This window comes from Phaseolus vulgaris, chromosome 4, assembly GCF_051622355.1.
Source record: "Phaseolus vulgaris cultivar YP4 chromosome 4, ASM5162235v1, whole genome shotgun sequence".
In the NCBI taxonomy this organism is placed as follows: Eukaryota; Viridiplantae; Streptophyta; class Magnoliopsida; order Fabales; family Fabaceae; genus Phaseolus; species Phaseolus vulgaris.
Window position 1 is genome coordinate 49,827,042 of NC_143501.1, and position 20,648 is coordinate 49,847,689.

General features: G+C 35.7%; 2 protein-coding genes across 4 annotated transcripts; one reads left to right on the plus strand and one right to left on the minus strand.

Annotated features, from left to right (window-relative positions):
- Positions 1–3,170: 3,170 nt before the first annotated feature.
- Positions 3,171–5,096, minus strand: LOC150028174 (uncharacterized). The gene has a single exon (XM_090301075.1). The coding sequence runs from the start codon at positions 5,094–5,096 to the stop codon at positions 3,171–3,173; it is 1,926 nt and encodes a 641-aa protein (XP_090157201.1).
- An 8,868-nt stretch (positions 5,097–13,964) lies between these two features.
- On the plus strand, positions 13,965–20,430 carry LOC137838120 (Gls protein (DUF810)). 3 transcript variants are annotated; one of them, XM_090301873.1, is made up of 6 exons: positions 13,965–14,776; positions 16,620–17,486; positions 17,831–18,286; positions 18,445–18,634; positions 18,728–19,653; positions 20,291–20,430. In XM_090301873.1, the coding sequence occupies exons 1-6, from the start codon at positions 14,366–14,368 to the stop codon at positions 20,294–20,296; spliced, it is 2,856 nt and encodes a 951-aa protein (XP_090157999.1). In that variant the 5' UTR covers positions 13,965–14,365; the 3' UTR covers positions 20,297–20,430. The 3 variants fall into 3 exon arrangements, with proteins under 3 accessions (XP_090157999.1, XP_068503454.2, XP_090158000.1); XM_090301874.1 differs by having other exon boundaries at positions 13,982–14,776; positions 16,620–17,490; XM_068647353.2 differs by lacking the exon at positions 20,291–20,430 and having other exon boundaries at positions 18,728–19,709.
- The last annotated feature ends 218 nt before the right edge of the window (positions 20,431–20,648 follow it).

A 20,648-nucleotide genomic window follows, 5' to 3' on the forward strand; every position in this document is an offset into this window, starting at 1 on the left:
ATCTTGCATTTGTCCCTTAATTCATTGATGAGGTCGAGGCCGACTAGTAGACTTTCCTTGTTTAAGTCTAGGTCTAACGTCTGTCGGCGTAGTGAAGGCTCGCCGATTTCGACCGGAATCATGGCTTCTGTGCCGTACGTCAGGCTATAAGGTGTTTCTTGAGTTGTTGACTGGGGAGTACAACGATAAGCCCACAGAACCTCTAACAATTCTTCAGTCCAATTTCCCTTGGACGGGCCAAGTCTCTTCTTTAACTCATTGAGAATAACTTTGTTGGCGGCTTCCGCCTGACCGTTGGTTTGAGGGTGTTCGACCGAACTCGTTATATGTTTGATGTGAAGTTTCTCATAGAATTCAGCTAGCCCACGGTCGGTGAACTGTCGACCGTTGTCTGTGATAATGATCTGAGGTAGGCCGAACCTGCAGACAATGTTTTTCCACACAAAGCTTTGTACGTTCCGGGCGGTGATGGCTGTTAGTGGTTCAGCCTCAATCCATTTGGTAAAGTAATCTATACCCACCAGTAGGAACTTGCATTGCCCTTTTCCGGGTGTGAAAGGTCCGATAATATCCATTCCCCATTTCACGAACGGCCAAGGGGATAGGATGTAGTGCAAATGCTCTGGTTTTTGGTGCAATAGGGTGCCGAACTCTTGACATTTCACGCACTTTTGAACGTATTCAGTGCAGTCTCCTTGTAAGGTCGGCCAGTAGTATCCTGCTCTTAGAATTTTGGCGGACATAGTCCGCGCTCCTGAATGGGTTCCGCATATCCCTTCGTGTAACTCGGTCATTACATAAGTGACTTGTTCTGGACCAAGGCATTTTAGGAGGGGACGGGAATACCCTCTCCTGTAAAGATCTTCGCCAATCAGTATGTATCGGGCGGCTTGTAACTTCATCGTTTTCTCCAAATGTGGATCGCATACACCATCGGTAAGATATTGTTTTATGGGAGTCATCCAGTTAGGTTGGGTGTCAGTCGCCATGCATTCTTCGGTACCAACACTTGGTTTAGCCAGGGTCACGTGTATGGCCGACCGGTGGGCGCCTTTCCTTTTTAGGGTAGCCAATCTCGATAGAGCGTCCGCCCTAGTATTATTTTCCCTCCGTACGTGTTGGAAGGAGATTTCTTTGAACCTGTTTAGAAGATTTTTTACGAAATGAAAATACTGTTGGAGTAATGTTTCTCTTACCTCATACTCCCCTGTAAGCTGTCCGACGACTAGACGGGAGTCGCTTTTACAAGTTATATTTGTTACCTCCAATTCAATCGCCAGATGCAAACCTGCGATTATAGCTTCGTATTCGGCTTGATTATTGGAAGTTTTAAATTCAAATTTCATGGCTTGTTCGACAACAATCTCCCCTGGTCCTTCAAGTACAACTCCTGCTCCGGACGAACGACTGTTAGATGACCCATCTACGTATAGTGTCCATCGGGGAGTCCGTTCGGTCAGATAGGGAGTGAGTTCTGCTGTGAAGTCGGCGAGGGCTTGGGACTTGATGGCTCCCCTGGGTTGGTATTCGATGTGGAATTCTGACAGTTCGACTGCCCAACCTATCATTCGTCCGGCGAGGCCAGGTTTGGTGAGAATCTTCATAATGGGATAGTTAATCCTAACAATGACCTTGTGATTTTGGAAATACATCCGCATCCGTCGTGCGGTGATGACCAAAGCGAAGGCAACTTTTTCGACCATTTGGTACCGGGTTTCTGCGTCATGTAAGACTCGACTTACAAAATATACCGGTCGTTCTTCCGCTTTAATTTCTTGTACCAGAGCGGAACTCACCGCTTCATTGGAGACGGCGAGGTAGACCACAATGGGTTCCCGTGCGTTCGGTTTCTGGATGACCGGTGGAGATGCCAGAAATGCTTTTAACTGTTGGAAATTTTGTTCACATTCATCTGTCCATTCAAATTTACTTGTCTTCTTCAGAAGTTTTATGATGGGTCTCGTTCGTTCGGCAAGCTTAGGTACGAATCGAGACAACGAAGTGAGACGGCCGACTAGTCTCTGGATCTCTTTGAGTCCGTTGGGACTTCGCATTTCGGTGATTGCCTTGCATTTTTCTGGATTAGCCTCTATACCCCGATGTGTGAGCATGAAGCCTAAGAACTTCCCCCCTTCTACGCCGAACGCGCACTTCTCCGGGTTTAAACGCATGCGGTATTGACGCAAGGCTTGAAAAACCTCTTTTAAGTCAGAAACATGTTGTTCGCAAGAGTCTGATTTGACGACGATGTCGTCAACGTATACTTCTACATTCCGACCGATCATGTCGTGGAATACGTGATCCATGAGTCGTTGGTATGTGGCTCCTGCATTCTTGAGGCCGAACGGCATGACTTCATAGAAGAAATTATCAGAATCTGTTCTAAACGCGGTTTTTTCTCGATCACGGTGGTACATTTGTATTTGATTGTAACCTGAATAAGCATCAAGGAAACTTAGGATTTGATGACCGGCTGCACCGTCGACCAGCCGGTCGATAGTAGGTAGAGGATACGAGTCCTTTGGGCACGCTTTGTTAAGGTCTGTGTAGTCTACGCACATTCTCCATTTTCCATTCGTCTTTTTTACCATCACTACATTGGCTAGCCATGTCGTATAGTGGGCCTTTTGAATAAAACCAGCTTGAATTAGCTTGTCGGTTTCTTCTCGTGCGGCTTTCCGCCGTTCTTCACCTAGTTTCCTTTTCTTTTGAGCGATCGGCCTGGCCTCTGTATAAACAGACAATCGATGGGTAATCACATCTGATTTTACCCCTGGCATGTCTGCAGCCGTCCAGGCGAAAAGATCAGCGTTCTTTGTTAATGTTTTACCGATCGTCTCTCGGTCGTCTGGTTTGAGGGATGTTCCCATGTATGTTTTCCGGTCTTTGTCCCGAAGGAATATGGGTTGAAGATCTTCTCCTGCTTCCATTCGGGGATCATCCAGTCGAGGATCTAGATCGACTAAAGCGACCAAGTGTCTTCTAGATTCTCTTCCTCTGGAGCGTCTTTCTGTTGACCGACCTCTTCGCTCTGTGGTCCGTTCGGCTGACGTGGTATAAAGCCTTCGGGTCGGCTCCACCTTCAGGCTAGCTACATAACACTCTCGTGTTGTCTTCTGGTCTATATGTACGGTTGCTATGTCTCCATTGACCGAGGGGAACTTCATAGCTCAATGAGGAGTTGAGACAATGGCTTTCAATCTGTTGATAGATGGTCGACCGAGCAAAATATTGTACGATGTATTGGCATTAACGAGTAGATATCGTATGTTGATGGTCTTGCTGAGGTAATCATCCCCGAACGTGGTGTATAGATCGATAAATCCTTTCGTATCCACTCTTTCCCCTGAGAAACCAACTATCTGCTCGTTGTAGGGTTGTATCTCTGCTTCTGGAATCTTCATCTTCTTAAACGTTTCCCAATATAGGATGTCGACCGAGCTACCCTGATCTACCAAAACTTTTGCAATTGCAAATTTATCTATCTCCACAGTTATTACCATGGGGTCATCTTGAGATGGATCGATTGCTGTGAAGTCTTCGTCAGTGAAAGTGATTGGTGGTATATGCGGTCGGCGTTGTGTGGGAGTCGAATGAACGGATTGAATTGCTCTCAAATGTTTTTTCCTTGCCGAATTAGAGCATCCTCCACCCGCAAAGCCGCCTGCAATGTAATTAATTTCTTGAGGGGGCTGACCGAGCGACACCGGTCCAGCGATTGTATTGATGACTGTGCGAACTTTTTGTTTAGTTCGACTTCTACGTTCAGGGCTTTCGCTTTTAGGCCTCGTTCGTCTGATCGGACTTTCGCTTCTTTTTCTTCTGCTTGAACGATAGTGGTTGTCACGGGTCCGGTCGTCTCTTCGTCCCGAACGTTCGCGGGGATCATGATCACGTTGGGGTGACCTGGGTGCAGTGATGGTGGTTTTCACGAACTTGCGCAGATGACCGGCCTGGACGAGCTCTTCAATTTTATCTTTCAGTGCTTGGCATCCTTCGGTCGTGTGGCCATAGTTACGATGGTATTGGCAACGTTTACTGGTGTCGGCATTGGGAGGGGTTTGTGATGGCCTCAATGTCGGAATCAATTCAATCTGCAGTGCTTCGTCGAGAACCTTACCCCTTGGTACAATCAAGGGAGTGTAGTTGTGGAAACGGGGTCCCCTATTGGGGCGATGTCGTTCTCGGTCGGTCGGTATTGTGGGGGGACGAATTCCTTTGCTATTGTCCGTGTTCTCAGCATAAGTTTTTCGATGGTAGTCAATATGTTCTTCTATCTGCATGAACTTTGTTGCTCTTGTTCTTAATTCATCCATATTGCACGGAGGTCGTTTGATAAGGCTTTCAGTGAACCTTCCTGGTAGTATGGCCGAGACCAAATGATGCATGGCTATTTCTGGATTAAGATTACGAATGTTCATACACACTTTGCTAAATCTGTTCATGAATGTTCTCAATGATTCTCCCCTTTCTTGTTTGACATTTAGAAGAGACATGGAGGATGTCCGATGAGGTCTACTTGTGGCGTATTGCGTGGTGAACTTCAATTCCAAAGCGTCGAAGCTTGCAATGGAATTGGGTGGAAGGTCCGAAAACCATCCAAGGGGGCCTTCCCTGAGAGAGGTGGGGAAGACTTTACACCATACCGTTCGGTCGGTTGTGTAAAGGGTCATTTGAGTTCTAAATATATTCAGATGTTCGTCTGGGTCTGTGGAACCGTCATAAAGGTTTATCGTTAGGCCCCTCCACTTGTCAGGGAGAGGAGTGGCTATGATGTCATCAGTGAACGGATGGCCTTTCGGGTTTGCTACCTCGTTTGGGGTTACTGGCTTTGCACTCTGACGGGTGTGTTGAACGAGTGACGTGTGAGGTATAGCCTGGGCTATTGTTCTTGTTCCTGATTGGAACGGTGATGGAGAAGGTGCACGTGAATGCCCTTCGCGTTCAGATTGCTCAAGTCTATCCAACAATCTCTTGTTCTGTTCTTTCAATTGTGCTATCTCCTCTGCGTGTTGTTGACGCTCTTCTTCTCGTCTTTTCCTTTCTTCATCCTGGCGAAGTTGATCGATGACTCCTTTTTGGAGTAACTCCTGCATCTGAATCTGGAGGGTTTGGAGTATGGTCCTATGCTCTTCGAAGATATCATTGTTGTTGTTTGCCGTTGAGTCCATCTTCAAGCGTTGGGATCCTTGGGTCTGGGAATAATGATTACTCGGGCCCCACGGTGGGCGCCAATTGTACCTGTATGGATATTGGGGACTGAGTAATGTTGATCCACGTCGATACAAGGTGTCTTCTTCACTCTTGGTTGTCCTATTCTTCAAGTCTTCTTTCTCTTCGCGTGCTTCGGTCGGCCGGCGGGGGTACCTGCGATTGCACTCTGACGCTCAAGTCAGCGATGGTGCTCAAGTGAGAATTCTCTGATAGTATGGAAAACGTACCTTTCCCCCCTTTTCAGAAGTCCCTTTAGTAGGTTGACCTGGGCCTTGGCCATGTGGGCCAATCAGTTGATGGTTAGAGACATGCTTAGTGGTCTTTGGGTCGTGCCTGGTGGTTTCCTGAAAACCAGGGGAGTGGTCTAGAGAACGTGTTTTTACTTCGTCAATGGTTGTTATAACTGCTCTTTTCTACACGTGTAACCACGTTCTGGATTAAATTAGATTTATTCGACATAAACCACTCGTTCGTCCGGCTAGAGGTCATGGAAGGACGAAGAGTCGTATAAGACGCAGGGTTTTGTGATGATTTTACCATGAGTATCCTGCGGTCGTCCGGTGCGGACCGGTACAGATTGGAACAATGAAGAAGGCAAAAAAGATATTCATGAAGTGGGGTAACATGTTATAGGCCTAATAATCATATTGTTATGGAATGCAAAAGTCCAAATAGCACAAAGTGATGATGGGGAGCCAAAAAATAATTGCATGAATGAGAACAAAAATTGCAAGAAGTGCAAATTAGACCAAATCCATCTTCTGAAGATTGATGTGCAACGACAAAAAATGGTGCATCGTAGGTGGGAATTGGAAAGTGGGTGGTGCCACCTAAATCAACCATATCATTTTCTAAAGTCCAAATCATGTAAGATAACTTACTCATCATATTATGCAATTCTTACATCAACCAAACTCCAAAACCTTTTCAGAAAATAAGAGGAAATTATGGCTTAAAAAGCTAAATAAAACGAGGAGAAGATACTTTTGGCTAAATAAAGGTGTAATTATTTATAAAAGATAGAGATGGAAGAGTATACGTGAAATTTATATGAAAATCTTGTATATATAGTTTCTAATCCGATGGTAATGTATTAACTTAGACGAACTATACATGTTTGATAACAATATTAGGAAAAAAAACGATGTGATGAGAATAACACTAGATATAACAGGATTAAATGTTTTGGTATGGATAACAAATTATCTATAATAGGATTCAACTATCTCTGAAATACTCCCATTTATTAAATCTTTACTTGCTAATAAAAAAATTTGCTTATAAAGCTAAGTTTCTCCATCTCTATTTCTTTTATCGGTAAGAAAAAATAAATAAATATGGATCATTTAGGGATGACTCAACTCTTATACAAAACAAACAAAACAAAAAGAATTAAAATCACACACCCTTACTTGTCTCAAGCACCCAGAAAAAAAACCTGCTACTTGTCTCAAGCACCCAGAAAAAAAACCTGTTATGATAAGGTAATATTCTAAAAAACTCATGACAACCAATTAAACCCGCACAAGACATAAGTCGAAGAGAAAATACATATCTAACATCAAAATTCTAAACAACCACCAAAATATCGAGTATTGAATATAGGAAAAAACTCTTTTACTGTTAACTTCACATCTAATTTCACCACAAAATCAGATGAATATAAAAAAAAACCCTTTATATCTATCTCTTTCATCAATCTATTTAGCACTCTTTTTTCTTTCTGAATTGTCCACACGGATTTTAGATTGCTTGATCTCTATTCATCCTCATCGATGTTCATTTTCTTTTTTGTTATCTGGGTTGTGGAGCTTTAATGTTATGTGCCTGTATTACTTTTATGTTCTTGACATGGTCGTATTCATGGTGTAAAGTTTTTCCAATTTGGGAATGACAATGATGGCAAGAGACCACTTTGAAAACAAATTTCAATCACATCAACGACACACTTTATTAGTGGTCTTCTCTTCCCTCTCCTCTCCTCTCCAAGTACCACCACACATCATTAACCATGGCTATGGCTATGCCACCAACCACTTCAAGCTAAATGTCTCAACCTTCATATCACTTTCATAACTTCTTTCTTTTTTTCACACCAATATTCACCAGTAAAAAGTAGCCCTAGATTACATTACTTCTTAGAGCCAAACCTATCCACCCCACAATAGTATATATATGTACACCAAGATAACATCTAAGGTTTCTACCTAGTTACAAGGACAACTCATGCTTAATATCACCAAAATTATAAAATAGTAGTGTATAGGTTAATCACAAAGTATAATAATTAATTGATGCTTAAAAATGTATCTTTTTTTTTCTCATGATATGTATGCAAAACCATTGAAATTCATTATATGCTTTACAATATCAATAACTTACTTACTTTTAATGCATTAATAGGTGTTCCTATAGATCTATTTTTTTTTTCTTACTTCTTAACTAGTTATTAAAACCTAACAATTAATTTATTTTATTGGTAGAAAGGTTATGTCAATTAAAAGTAAAAGTAGGGTTAAATGTGTTTTTTGTGCATCAATTATAATGCAAAATTGATTTTTGTTTATGTTCTAAATTTAGATCTATTTGGTACTCGTAGTAGTAAATTATTGAAATTAATCTTTATCAGTGTTTCTTTTACATAACAAACGAATTTACAGTGTTGATTATATAATAATATTATAACATCACGTCACTTGTGAGTTAACATGTAATATTTTAACATTCTAGTCCACAATAAAAATTTATTTGCTACTTAAAAAAATTGTAAATGACCAATTCCAATAGTTTTCTTACTATAAGTATCCAAAATATCTAATATTTGGGTTAGGAACGAAATCAATTTCATATGAAATTATAGGAACAAAAACATATTTAACCCTTAACATTATCTTAAGTAAATTATAAAATAAGTCTCGTTTTATTACATGAAATTGATAAAATTATAAAAAAAAAATAGTAAAGATTTACTCACATGAAGTACTTTTTTCTTTTTTTGTCTGAATGGTTCTAGAGAGTTCCTAACCCGGAGGAAATAAGTTTCATGATGATGTATCAATAAAAATGCACTTTAAAAAAACTTTAATAAGCAAATTACTTCTATGCTACAAAATAAATATGAGTTATTTTTAATTTGAATTTTAAAAAATATATATTTATCAGCGTAGAGAAAGTTATTCATAATGCGGAAACATAGAGCTGCCAATAATTATAATTTTATTAAACTAATATATGAAGTATATTTGAATTTTTTTTTAAAAACATTATTTAAAGGATAAAATAGTAAGGAATTGAGTTTTTTTTGTTTGTTTTTGTTTTCAAATTGAAACTTCTCTAGAATTTTAATTTAAAATATATTATATTTTAATATTGCAAAGGATTAAATTGGAAAACGAAAATAAAGAGAATCTCTTTATATATGTTGTTATGGATAAATAATTGTCTGTTTGAAAATAACTTTTTTAATTTTAAATAATTAATACGTGTGGAACCTATAAAGTAATATTTTGTTTTGTTTTAAACAACTTCTATTACAAGTTTTCATTGGAAATATTAAAAAAAATGTTAAATTGGAGAAAAAAAAAAGTTGTTAAAAGAAAAATTGAAGATTAATGTGAACAAATAATTGAGGCCGACAAAAGAGCAAATCGTACAGCTACTGGTGGCCTCTCAATGTCAAGTTTGTTGTGTTCCCAATTCTAGTTTTCAACAATTCTCAAACCTTTTTAAAAAAATAAAAAATAAATTAACCAAACCAAATCATTTTACAAAATATAGGTTTACTATAACTAAATTAATTAATATAACTAAACTAATTAATATAACTAAATTAATTAATGTTTCGACTTCAAAGTTAAAGAGATAATGTCGTCATGGTTTTATTCTTAAAAAGTGTTTTAATAGATTAAAAAAATATTTAAATTATCATTGATCTTTAAACAATATGAAATTATATATTGATCATAATTTTATAAATTTATTTAATTATTTTTGAGTTTAGTTAAATTATCTATTCTTCATTCATTTATAGTTTTACATATATTTAAACAAGTTTCTTAGTAATATTTTTTAAGAAAATTGTTCATAAATTAAAATTAACCTACGTATAAAGAACTAGATTTTTATTTATTTATTTATTGAACAGGCTTCAATTGGGTTGAAAAATTGATCTGGTTAATTTTTTTTACATATATATATGCAATATAAATCTAAAACAAAAAGTAGTATTTTGGTATTGTTACAAGAGTCGTCACTGTTCAAATATTCTCTACTAAAAATGTAGATTGGTTGGTTGACCTATTTGCATATTAGGTTAATATTCTATTTAATATATGTATATATATGTAATATTTAATTATGTAAATATTTTTTAAAGTTTGGCTTTTAAGTGAATAAATTAAAAAAAAAAGTATTGCTTTATGTATTAAATTAATCAATAATGATTGAAATTAGATTTGTAAATATACATGGTTTAAAGTACAAATTTTTTCATATATTTACATTTTTCAAATAATATTAGATAAATTTTACAATCTTTGGATTATAATTTTTTTTATTTTAATAAGTTAATTTAATATCTTACACATGTAATATAAAAATAAATTAAAAAATATAAACAGGTTGACATACCAACTTCTGACTCGCTCTATTTTATTTTTATACCAACAAATACACAATTTAAATATATCATTTTATCTCACCAAATTAATAAGTAGTGAATAAAATAAATCCACTTATGTTTTAAAAATTGAGGGAAATATTCAATAATTTATTATTATATCTTTTCGAAATAAGAGTTTTATTTTGTGTTTTGGACCTAAGCAAATATATATATATATATATATATATATATATATATATATAAATGTTATAATTGTTTGTATTATGCATGTGGTGTCGGTGGAAAAAGCTTAAAGCCTCGAATTTTCCATTTCTTCTCTCCGCGTGCTCAAATTCTTTTCTTTTATTTTTCTTTGTTTCTTAATTGAATTTGAACAAAAGTTAGAAGAAGAACCACGTTGTGATTCTCATTGTCTCATATTTATTTAGTTATAAAATATAACTATTTATGCATAGTTTCGATGACATTAGAAGATTTTTTTTTAATTTTTTTCAATTTATTTTTGGTTCATATTTTTTTCAACTCACCTTTGATTTATATAGTTATGTGAATGGACACTTTGGTTTATATGAAATAGTAGTTTTGATTCATCACTTATATATTACACAACTATTATTAAAAAAATATTAATATACTTATCGAGATAATTGTGATAAATTTATTATTAAACATTATTATTAATATTTTATATAAATAAATAAATAATTATGAGGATTTAAAGTTTACATTCAAATGTTTCACATTGTCGCAAAGGAGAGGAATGTTTGAAATAAAATGCTAAAGAATAAAATTGGTATTTCGAAACTTATGGAGGTGCTGGTAGAAAAATAAGGGTACATAAAACAAAAGCCTACCAAAATAGCAAAACCCTAAAAATGGGATATTGGGCCATTAAGCCCAATACTTTAAAGGAATGTAACTGAAACAGAATGGGCAATTGCTTCCTGCACCCGATCAGTTGTGACTGACACCCGATACACTTTTAAAAATCCTAAAATGCCCTTGTCTTCTTCATTTACGGATAAAAATATCCAGAACTGCTCGTTGCTTACGGATAAAAATATCCGGAACTGATCGTTACTTACGGATAAAAATATCCGGAAGCCACAGTTGTGCCTACGGATAAAAATATTCGGACCCAACTATATTCCAGATAAAAATATCCGTAAGTCAAAACAAACTTACGGATAAAATTATCCGGACCCCAAACTCCCTTACGGATAAAAATATCCGCACCTCAAAAGTCACTTGCGGATAAAAATATCCGCAACTCTCACTCACTTATGGATAAAAATATCCGGAAGCATGACGTACCTTCGAATCTGGTGCTCTGCCTGCGATAATGGAGGTCACGGTGGGTGCAGAAGAATGGAGAAGAACGTCGCTCACGGTGGTTGGACAATAAGCTTGCTCACGGTGGCTGCACAACACGGTGGCTTACGGTGGCTCGGTGGCTGCGGCAGGCACAATGGAATGGAAGAACAGAAGAATAGGGTTGGTGCAGGTCATTGGATGCATATCACAATTATAGTTTTCAGGATTTCATTAAGGGTATATTCGTCTTTTACTATTAAATGATTGGATGCAGTTAGAATGTGTTAGGTGCAGGGAGAATGTGCCAACAGAATGTCCTAAGATGTTGACCCAATTAAAATGGAAAATGCTTGACTAAATTAGAGGCATTAAAAGAGTTTTGTTGGCAAAAAAAAAAACTCTCTAAGCATTAACCTATTTTTTAATAATTACACATCAATTATACTTTTAATGGAATAAATTATACTTTTGATTTTTGTAAGTTAGGATATATTTGAACAAACTTCTTCATAAACAATTTTAAGGGGAGAATAAAAAAGAAATGAAATTGACTTGTGTATAAGCTAAATTTAGTTTATAAACAAATTAAAAATAAAAATTTAGAGAGGTTATATGATAGAATATGCACTTTTAACGTAGGTAAAAACTAATTTTAACTAATAGATCAGTTAATTTTAATTTTTCTTAGTTTTTCTCCTAAAAGTTCTTATCAAGGAGTCATCCAAACATGCCCTTAATGTTTTTATCCTATAATTTTTTTATTAGGAGTGGTGTGTGATTTTCAATAAAGATGACATTTTAGCTTCAATTTGATGTAAATGGACCTAAGCACCAACCACACTCAAAACGGTAAAAAAAATGCTAAAAGAAAGAAAAACCAAATCCTTAAATCTATTTTAAAAAATAACTAAAGGACATTTTCGTTATTTCACGTAACTTGATATAGTGCAGGTTGAAAAAATATAGGGTAGGAAGCACAGGCCCAGTTGGATTGCACTCTATAATTAGAGGCCCAAGAACAACTAGGCCTGTTCGAATTGGGCCAATGGGCTTGACGGTTCTTGCTCTGCCAGACTTTTAAAATGTTGGTCTGAAAAGGAATATTTCACTGATCTAATTAACTCCATGAAACAAAAATAATTTTTAATAATTATATTTTTCTTAGGATTTTACATTTTAATTATTTTATGATTATTTTTAATTAAGACTAAGTTTGCTTACCTTATTTGAATTATCCTTTGAAGACATTTTAGTTTTCTGGATGTCTAAAATTTAAAACAACCAAAATTATCAAGGGGGCTTGAGTTTAGTAAAAAAAAGACTAATATATATTTCACAATATTAATTAAACAAGTTTCATATTTATGAATCCACATTTAATGTAAAAAATATACAATAAATATTTAATCCCAAAAACAATTCAACTACTGCATTAAATATATAGTTGAAATTACAATAAATTTTAATCCCAAAAACAATTAAAATCTTTAAAATTAATCTTTATATCTTTTTTCTCTATGGATAAACTTAAAATAAATAAAAAACAAAGCTCATTTGAATTTTCAATATTCTTAATTATACCTTTTGCTTGAAAAAATAAAATAAAATCTTCACAAAAAATAAGATTAAGCTTTTTTTAGAGAAATAAAATAAAAGTAAATTAACGTTTTCACATAGGACAAGCATAACTAAATTAAACTATAATCGAATAAGATAAATAAAAGAATCCAAATCAGTGTCAGAAATATAGTATACAAGATTGACCTTTAACAATACCATACATCATCATTATTAGAATACAACAAAAAAATTAGTTTAATTAGGGATAACACAAAATATTTTTATATTACTATGCAATAATAAATTATCCACTATAACACTTGATTATTATTTTTATCCTCTACAAAAAGTTTATACTAATTTTAAAACAAAGTTATAAAGTAAATAATATTAATAACCAGTAACGTAATTTTGTTTATACTGCCAATACAAAAATTTTAAACTCCTGAAAAATTCAAATAAAAGAAACACCTTAATTTTGTGTTATCTTATAAAAATTAGACTAAGGGAAGACACAATTTCTTTCAAGATCCAATAATACAATTAATCTTATCCATTAATTACAATTGATATGCTTATTTATGAATAAAGCAAATTCAAATCACAACAATAATGGTGATACATAAACCTGAATTAAATCTAGGGTTAAATATGGTTTTGGGTAATCTAACACAACATTTAATTCAAATCACAACAATAACAGTGACAGGTAATTAAATATAAGATTAAATATATTTTTTCATAATATAATATAATATTAATTTTTTTCTTGGATTAAACTTTACACCATTTTAAAATATTTTTAAAATGAAAATAATTAAAATAAATATCTCAATTAATTTGAGGTTTTACTTCATTAATATTTTAAAATTAATAACAATTTCACAATCAAAACAATAACAAATTTTGAAAAAAATTAACAAACTTTAAAAGTAATTAACAATAATTTTACATACAAAATAATCAATTTCAATTATTTCCATAAAATTACATACCTAAAGTTTGAACAAAAATAAATCAATTTCCTATTATATACTACGAAACAAGACGAAAAACATTAACCCATATTTAACCCTTAAATTTATAAAAAAATAAATTTTATACTAGAAAAAAATATTAGCTTGCCTAAAGAATAAAGAATGAATAAATTACTAAAATATCTGAATTAGTGTTAGGAAAAGAGTTAGATATCGAGCAAATAAATGATTAAGAAAAGATGATGTATAACAGGTTGTTCTTATCATATCCAGCAAGTAAAGCATTAAAAAAATTGCATAACAAAATGTGTCTCAATCCAAAAGATGCAATTTTGTTTTCCTCTTAATTCCTTCATCCTTTACTGTGTCCCCACTGCACTCTGCAACCACCGCCAAGTTCTTCTTCAACTTCAAACTTCAAACTACGATCTCACTCACTCACACCTCTTTTTCTATTTTTTCTCTCTTTCTTCAATTCTCCCACTGGCCCACGCACCTATCTTCAAAGTCAAGCAAGAATAACGCACACAAAGGGCCAAACGAACCAAACTTCTCAACACCATTTTCTCTGAAACCCAAGCAGAAAAACCAAGGTTCCACTTTCACCAGCCTCAAAAAGCTTCGAACTTGCGCCACCCCATATCAAGATCCTTCCAATTCCTTATCTGGGTCACCGGCAATGTCCGCAAAGAGACACCACCAGAGCGCCATGCCGGTGCACCCAATTCAGGACCTTCCCGGAGCTCCGTTTGGCGACCCGGCTCCGTATTTCTCAGAATCGGAGCTCCGGGAGACGGCGTACGAGATCCTAGTCGCCGCGTGCCGGAGTTCGGGGCCGAAGCCGCTGACGTTCATATCGCAGTCGGAGAGGGGGGATCGGGATAGGGCGGCGCCGGCGCCGTCGTTGCACCGGTCGCTGACTTCGACTGCGGCGAGCAAGGTGAAGAGGGCTCTGGGGCTCAAAACGTCGTCGTCGAAGGGGAGCAAGCGCGCGGGGACGACGGGGGAGTTGGTGAGAATGCAGATGAGGATTTCTGAGCAGAGTGATACCAGAATTCGAAGAGCACTGCTCAGAATTGCTGCAGGCCAGGTTTTGAATTTAGTTTTTGAGTTTAATTTTGCATCAACTTTAAATTATCCATCAATCTGAATTCATGTTTGGAATGAGTTTTCAAGTGGTTATTGTCATCCAATTAATTGCTCTAACATTGAAGAAGCTAATTTTTGAATAAAGCTTCTGGGCCATTCTACACCTCAAGTAACAAGTGACACCTCAAGTAATCTGACTAGACCAAAATTCAAGTAACCACAATCATAGACCAAAATTCATATGTTTAACAACTTTAAAATTGAAGAAGCTATTAAGAGTTATGGAATTGTTGTTTTATTATGAGGGAGAAGTGGGTGGAGTGTGTGATTTCAAATTTTTTAAGGTTGGATTGAAGGGTTTAATTTGGACTTTTAAATTGATTTTTGCTCAAGTGGGTGCTTGCCTTGCAGTGGAAGTTTTGTTCATCTTTATCTTGTTCAGGTTTTAATGAGTGAATGATACTTAGTTTGACTTGATTTGACTACCGGAGTGTGTTGATTGGATGAAATGTTCTACTTAGGCTTTAAGCAAGAACACAAGTAATCATTGTTTGCTTTTGATAGCTTTGTGACTTGCGCTAAACTTGATGACAAAGATGCAGCACAAATATGTTATGACAATATGATTATTCTAAAAGTAGATATGATGTGTACGTGTAAGATACCGTACCAGATACAATTACCCTAAAAATATATACAAGGAGATGTGTATAATATACTTGTCTAAATGAGTATAAAAACTCATAAAACCTAATCAATTTTGTAAATCTAAATTAAGAGCTTTCTTATTGAACATTCCTAAAACAAAAGAAATTATAAATCATTGTCATCATAAATACAGTCTACAAATAGGAATCATATCAATCTAATTTCTTTCTGGAAATCATTTATGAAGAGTTTTCATTGGTTCATCAAGGACAGGGCTTCTATGTTCTGTACTAAGAAGTTGAATTGAATGCTTGTAACTTTATTTAAAGGCTTGGATACTTCCTAGATATGTATTGGTGAAATATATGAGACTATTAGAAACAAATATGTGAAACAAATAGAAGTATTGGTGACTCATAGATTGTTGCTCATTATGGGTGGCAACAATGCTTGATGCATTCTATCTTCAATGTTTAATATGACTTTCCTTAGTGCTTATTGGTAAGAAGAGAATATAATTCCATATAACATGCTCCCAAAAAGTGTTGATTTGATTAAAAGTCATTTCTTGTGCTGATTTGGCTTGCAAGGTCTTGTTCATAAGTATTAAAAAGTAAACTTTAAGTTTAACTCAATTTCATAAAATCATCTTAGTATGGTAAGATTTGTACCCACCTATATATTATAACGTAATCATATCACTAGACAATGTAGGATCTCCAATATGTACTTTATTAACATGTCAGATAACTAATTGATGAGATTAATCATGATTTCGAGTTGCTGATCACTGGGCTGCTGCTTTTCTTCAAAAATGAAATGTGGCTGCTACCCACATCAAAGTCACTTCACCACCCACTGTTGAAGTAATTAAACCACAACACAGTTACAAACACAACTGCAACTGTAATTTAAAACTAGATGAAGATAGACATGAATCTAATAAACATCAGCTATTATTGATTGTATATAGTATTATGTAACTGTATATAACTTCTGTTTATTGTTTGTTTGGTGACCATTAAGTGCGATATACTTCCTAGTGTTACAGAAGGGTTAATTTCACTTAATTTATTTCTCTGTAGTTGCATGGAAATATGTGGATCAAAATGTACAGTTTGAACATGGCATTATGGTTCGATGTATCTGTTTAATTACAGTAATAACTTACTATTTGGTGTTTATTCATGAAATAGCTTGGAAGACGCATGGAGACAGTTGTTCTTCCTCTAGAGCTAATCCAGTTGTTTAGGAGTTCTGATTTTCCCAGTCAACAAGAGTATGAGGTTTGGCTGAGGAGAAATTTGAAGGTTCTTGAAGTGGGACTTCTCTTGCATCCTTATCTTCCCTTGGATAAATCAGACCCTGCTGCACAGAGCCTCCGGCAAATAACCCAAAGAGCACTTGAGAAATCCATGGATATTGGAAAGAACGGTGAATCAATACAAACCTTTCGGACTGCTGTATTGTCTCTTGCTTGCAGATCACCTGCTGGGTCTATTTCTGAGACATGCCACTGGGCTGATGGTTTTCCACTGAACCTTTGGATCTACCAAACTCTTTTGGAAGCATGTTTTGATCTTCATGCAGAATCTTCTGTTATAGAAGAGGTTGATGAGGTCTTAGAACTCATTAAGAAGACCTGGGTTATGCTTGGAATTAATGAGACGCTGCATAATATTTGTTTCTCATGGGTCTTGTTTCAAATGTATGTTGTGACTGGCCAAGTGGAGAATGATCTTCTGTTTGCATCTAGTAATTTATTGGCAGAAGTTGGGAAAGATAGTGGGTGCTCAAAAGATCCTCTTTGCTCTAAAATTTTGAGGAACACGTTGAGTTTGATATTAAGTTGGGCAGAGAAAAGGCTCCTTGCATACCATGATACTTTCAATGATGGTAATATTGAATCAATGGAAAGTGTAGTTTCCCTTGCAGTATTATCAGCAAAGATATTAGAAGATTTCTCTCATGACTACAATCGGAAGAAGAAGAAAGAAGATGATGTGGAGTACACTAGAGTTGATAATTATATTAGATCATCTTTGCATGCTGTTTTCATTCAGGCAAGTTCTCTCATTTATTCATGCTCCATTAAATATGAACACTTTCTTTCGGATGGTACAGACGTATGACAAATTATGACATGTTTGTATATAAGGTTTACTTTTGATACCACTGACTGAAACTGGATAAAACCAGCTGTTTTTCTCTATTACAGTATCGAGTTCTAGAAATACTTTTTTTCCTCAACTCTTCCTCATGTCTAGAAAGTTGGTATTAGTTCTTTTTATGCTTTGCAAGAGCGTACCACTTGTGCAAGGATAATTTATAAGCTTAAACTTCTTTCTACTCCTGCTATGTGGTGCCATCAGTACGACCTAACTTTTTTTAATCTCCTTTAAGGCAGAAATTGGAGAAACTGGACCCCAGCAAGCATCCATCAAGAAAACAGAATAAAGTCTTTCCCATTCTTTCTATCCTCGCTCGAGATATTACTGAACTGGCTTTTAATGAGAAAGCAATATTTAGTCCTAAACTGAAGAGATGGCATCCTCATGCTGCTGGTGTTGCCATTGCTACCCTTCATGTGTGTTATGGAAATGAGTTGAAGAAGTATGTTAAGGGTGTTAATGAGTTGACACCTGATGCAATAGAAGTGCTGATAGCTGCAGACAAATTGGAGAAAGATCTGGTCCAGATAGCAGTGGCCGATTCCGTTGACAGTGAAGATGGTGGAAAATCCATTATAAGGGAGATGCAACCTTATGAAGCTGAAGCTGTAATTGCTACTCTGGTTAAGTCATGGATAAAGATCAGAGTAGATAGATTGGGGGAGTGGGTTGACCGAAATATACAACAAGAGGTTGTTACTCTTAATCTAATCAAGTGAACATAAAATTTATTCTTTTATCAAGCAGAGTGTTTCTCCTTCCATTTAATTTTTAAGAGGATATTTTGGTGATGTTGGTGCACCCTTAAAACTAGTAATATAATTTTTAACTTCACCTTTGCTTCCCATAGGTATGGAATCCACAGGCAAATAAAGAGGGCTTTGCGCCTTCTGCTATTGAAGTTCTACGAATCATAGATGATACTCTGGAGGCTTTCTTTCTGTTGCCTATACCCATGCATGCTGATTTGCTTCCTGAACTGATGTCTGGTCTTGACAAGTCCCTCCAACAGTACATTTTGAAAGCCAAATCTGGCTGTGGTAAACATGTATTGCATAACATTTATTTTACTGAGGAGTCCATGGATATTGGATCACTGCTTTACCACAATTTCCCTTTTTTATGATCTGCAGGGAGCCGTAGCAGCTTCATCCCAACTTTGCCAGAACTGACCAGGTGTTCAACAAAATCAAAATTCAATGGTGTATTCAGGAAGAAAGAAAAGTCACAAGTGGCTCAGAGGAGGAAAGCTCATGTTGGAACCACAAATGGAAACAGTTCAGTTGATATAGCCCAGATGTCGGTTCGCATCAACACTATGCAGCGCATTCGAATGGAGGTAGGGGTTTTGGAGAAGAGGATAGTTGCCAATCTCAGCAGTTCTAAATCCGCTGCATACGATATAGCAAATGGGGTGAGCTTGAAGTTCAAGCTTTCTGCATCTGCTACTGTGGAAGGCATTCATCAACTCTGTGAATGCATAGCATACAAAATCGTTTTCCATGATCTGAGTCATGTTCTCTGGGATGAGCTATATGTTGGACAAGTTGCATCTGCCAGAATTGAGCTTTATCTTCAGGAGCTTGAGCAATACTTGGAGATCATATCGTCAACAGTGCATGATAAAGTTAGAACACGAGTAATTGTTGAACTGATGCAGGCTTCTTTTGATGGGTTCTTGCTGGTTTTGTTAGCTGGAGGTCCATCGCGCGCTTTCTCTCTGCAAGATGCCGTTCTTATAGAGGAAGATTTCAAGTTTCTGACTGGCTTGTTCTGGTCCAATGGAGATGGCTTGCCAACAGAATTGATAGAAAAGCATTCAACCACTATCAGAGGTGTTCTTCCCTTGTTTTCTGCAGATACTGGGCATATAATTCAGCAGTTCAGTGAGCTTACAATGGAAATGTATGGTTCTACAGCCAAGTCAAGGCTTCCATTGCCTCCAATGGCTGATCAATGGAGCCCCACAGAACCAAACACACTTTTGAGAGTATTGTGTAACAGGAATAATGAAGCAGCTGCTAAGTTCCTTAAGAAGAATTACAACTTGCCCACAAAGGTTTAAGTCTAACAACTGACAAGTAGCCACTCTGATATGCCACGCCTTCCACCCAATATAGATTGACTGCTTCTTCCTGCATCTCCATATGTTTTTCTCTCGCCTCCATAAATTTTTGTATTTCAAAAATATCTTTATGGAGTATTTTGGATTACGTAATCCGGATACATAATCTGGAAGTCTTTCCTAATGAGATTAACTTCCGAATTATGAAATCTGAAAGCCTTTTTTCAAATGTCTGTCTGGATTACATAATCCGGAAATCTGGAATTCTATTTTTTCTTAAACATATTTTGGAGATTACATAGTGTGTAAGCTATTTCTGAATCCAAGATTAGCTTTTTCAGATTATGTAATCCATAATATATATAATTTTTTAAAATTGCTTTTGGATTTTATAATTTTATGGAGGTGATACAAGAAGAATAAAAAGGTATTTTTTACGTTTTGTTTTGTATGGCAGTAACACAAGAACATATGGAGGCTCAGGAAGAAACAATCATATAAAATTTTAGTTTTTTTTGTGTTGTGAAATCTGGTTTGGTTTTTGAGGATATGATTGAAGTAAAGGTGGTTGCAACTCTTACTGATCAATGGTGCCATGTCATCAATAATGCTCACAGTATACGTTGTACAGGTGTGATTCTTGGCTTTGCTAATTTGTTGGCGTATTTTCAGCTCGTGTCAAAACGCAATTACTGACGGCACTGTAATACAGAGAAGTATTTATAGTTAGTTACTATTTGACTTATAATTTCGAATTGAATGTTCTATTTATTTGTGCAACACTGCAATCTCCTACCACCACCCTCCTCCAACAAACTATTTGAGCTTGATCTTGTAAATGAAACATTATTTATTTGTGCAACTTCATTAATCTTAGAAGGCATTTAATTATTTGAAGAGTAAACAATTTATGCTATTAATGTGAAAAATCAAACTCCGGACTCAGGAATGGTGACGATAACGCAATTATTGTATTTTTCAAATGCATA

Excerpts from the sequence above, each read along its gene's own strand:
- LOC137838120 (XM_090301873.1), top strand. The coding sequence starts at position 14,366 with ATGTCCGCAAAGAGACACCACCAGAGCGCCATGCCGGTGCACCCAATT. Across the intron at positions 17,487-17,830 it reads TGCATGCTGTTTTCATTCAG|AAATTGGAGAAACTGGACCC; the intron begins GCAAGTTCTCTC and ends CCTTTAAGGCAG. Across the intron at positions 18,635-18,727 it reads GAAAGCCAAATCTGGCTGTG|GGAGCCGTAGCAGCTTCATC; the intron begins GTAAACATGTAT and ends TATGATCTGCAG.
- LOC150028174 (XM_090301075.1), bottom strand. The coding sequence starts at position 5,096 with ATGCAGGAGTTACTCCAAAAAGGAGTCATCGATCAACTTCGCCAGGAT.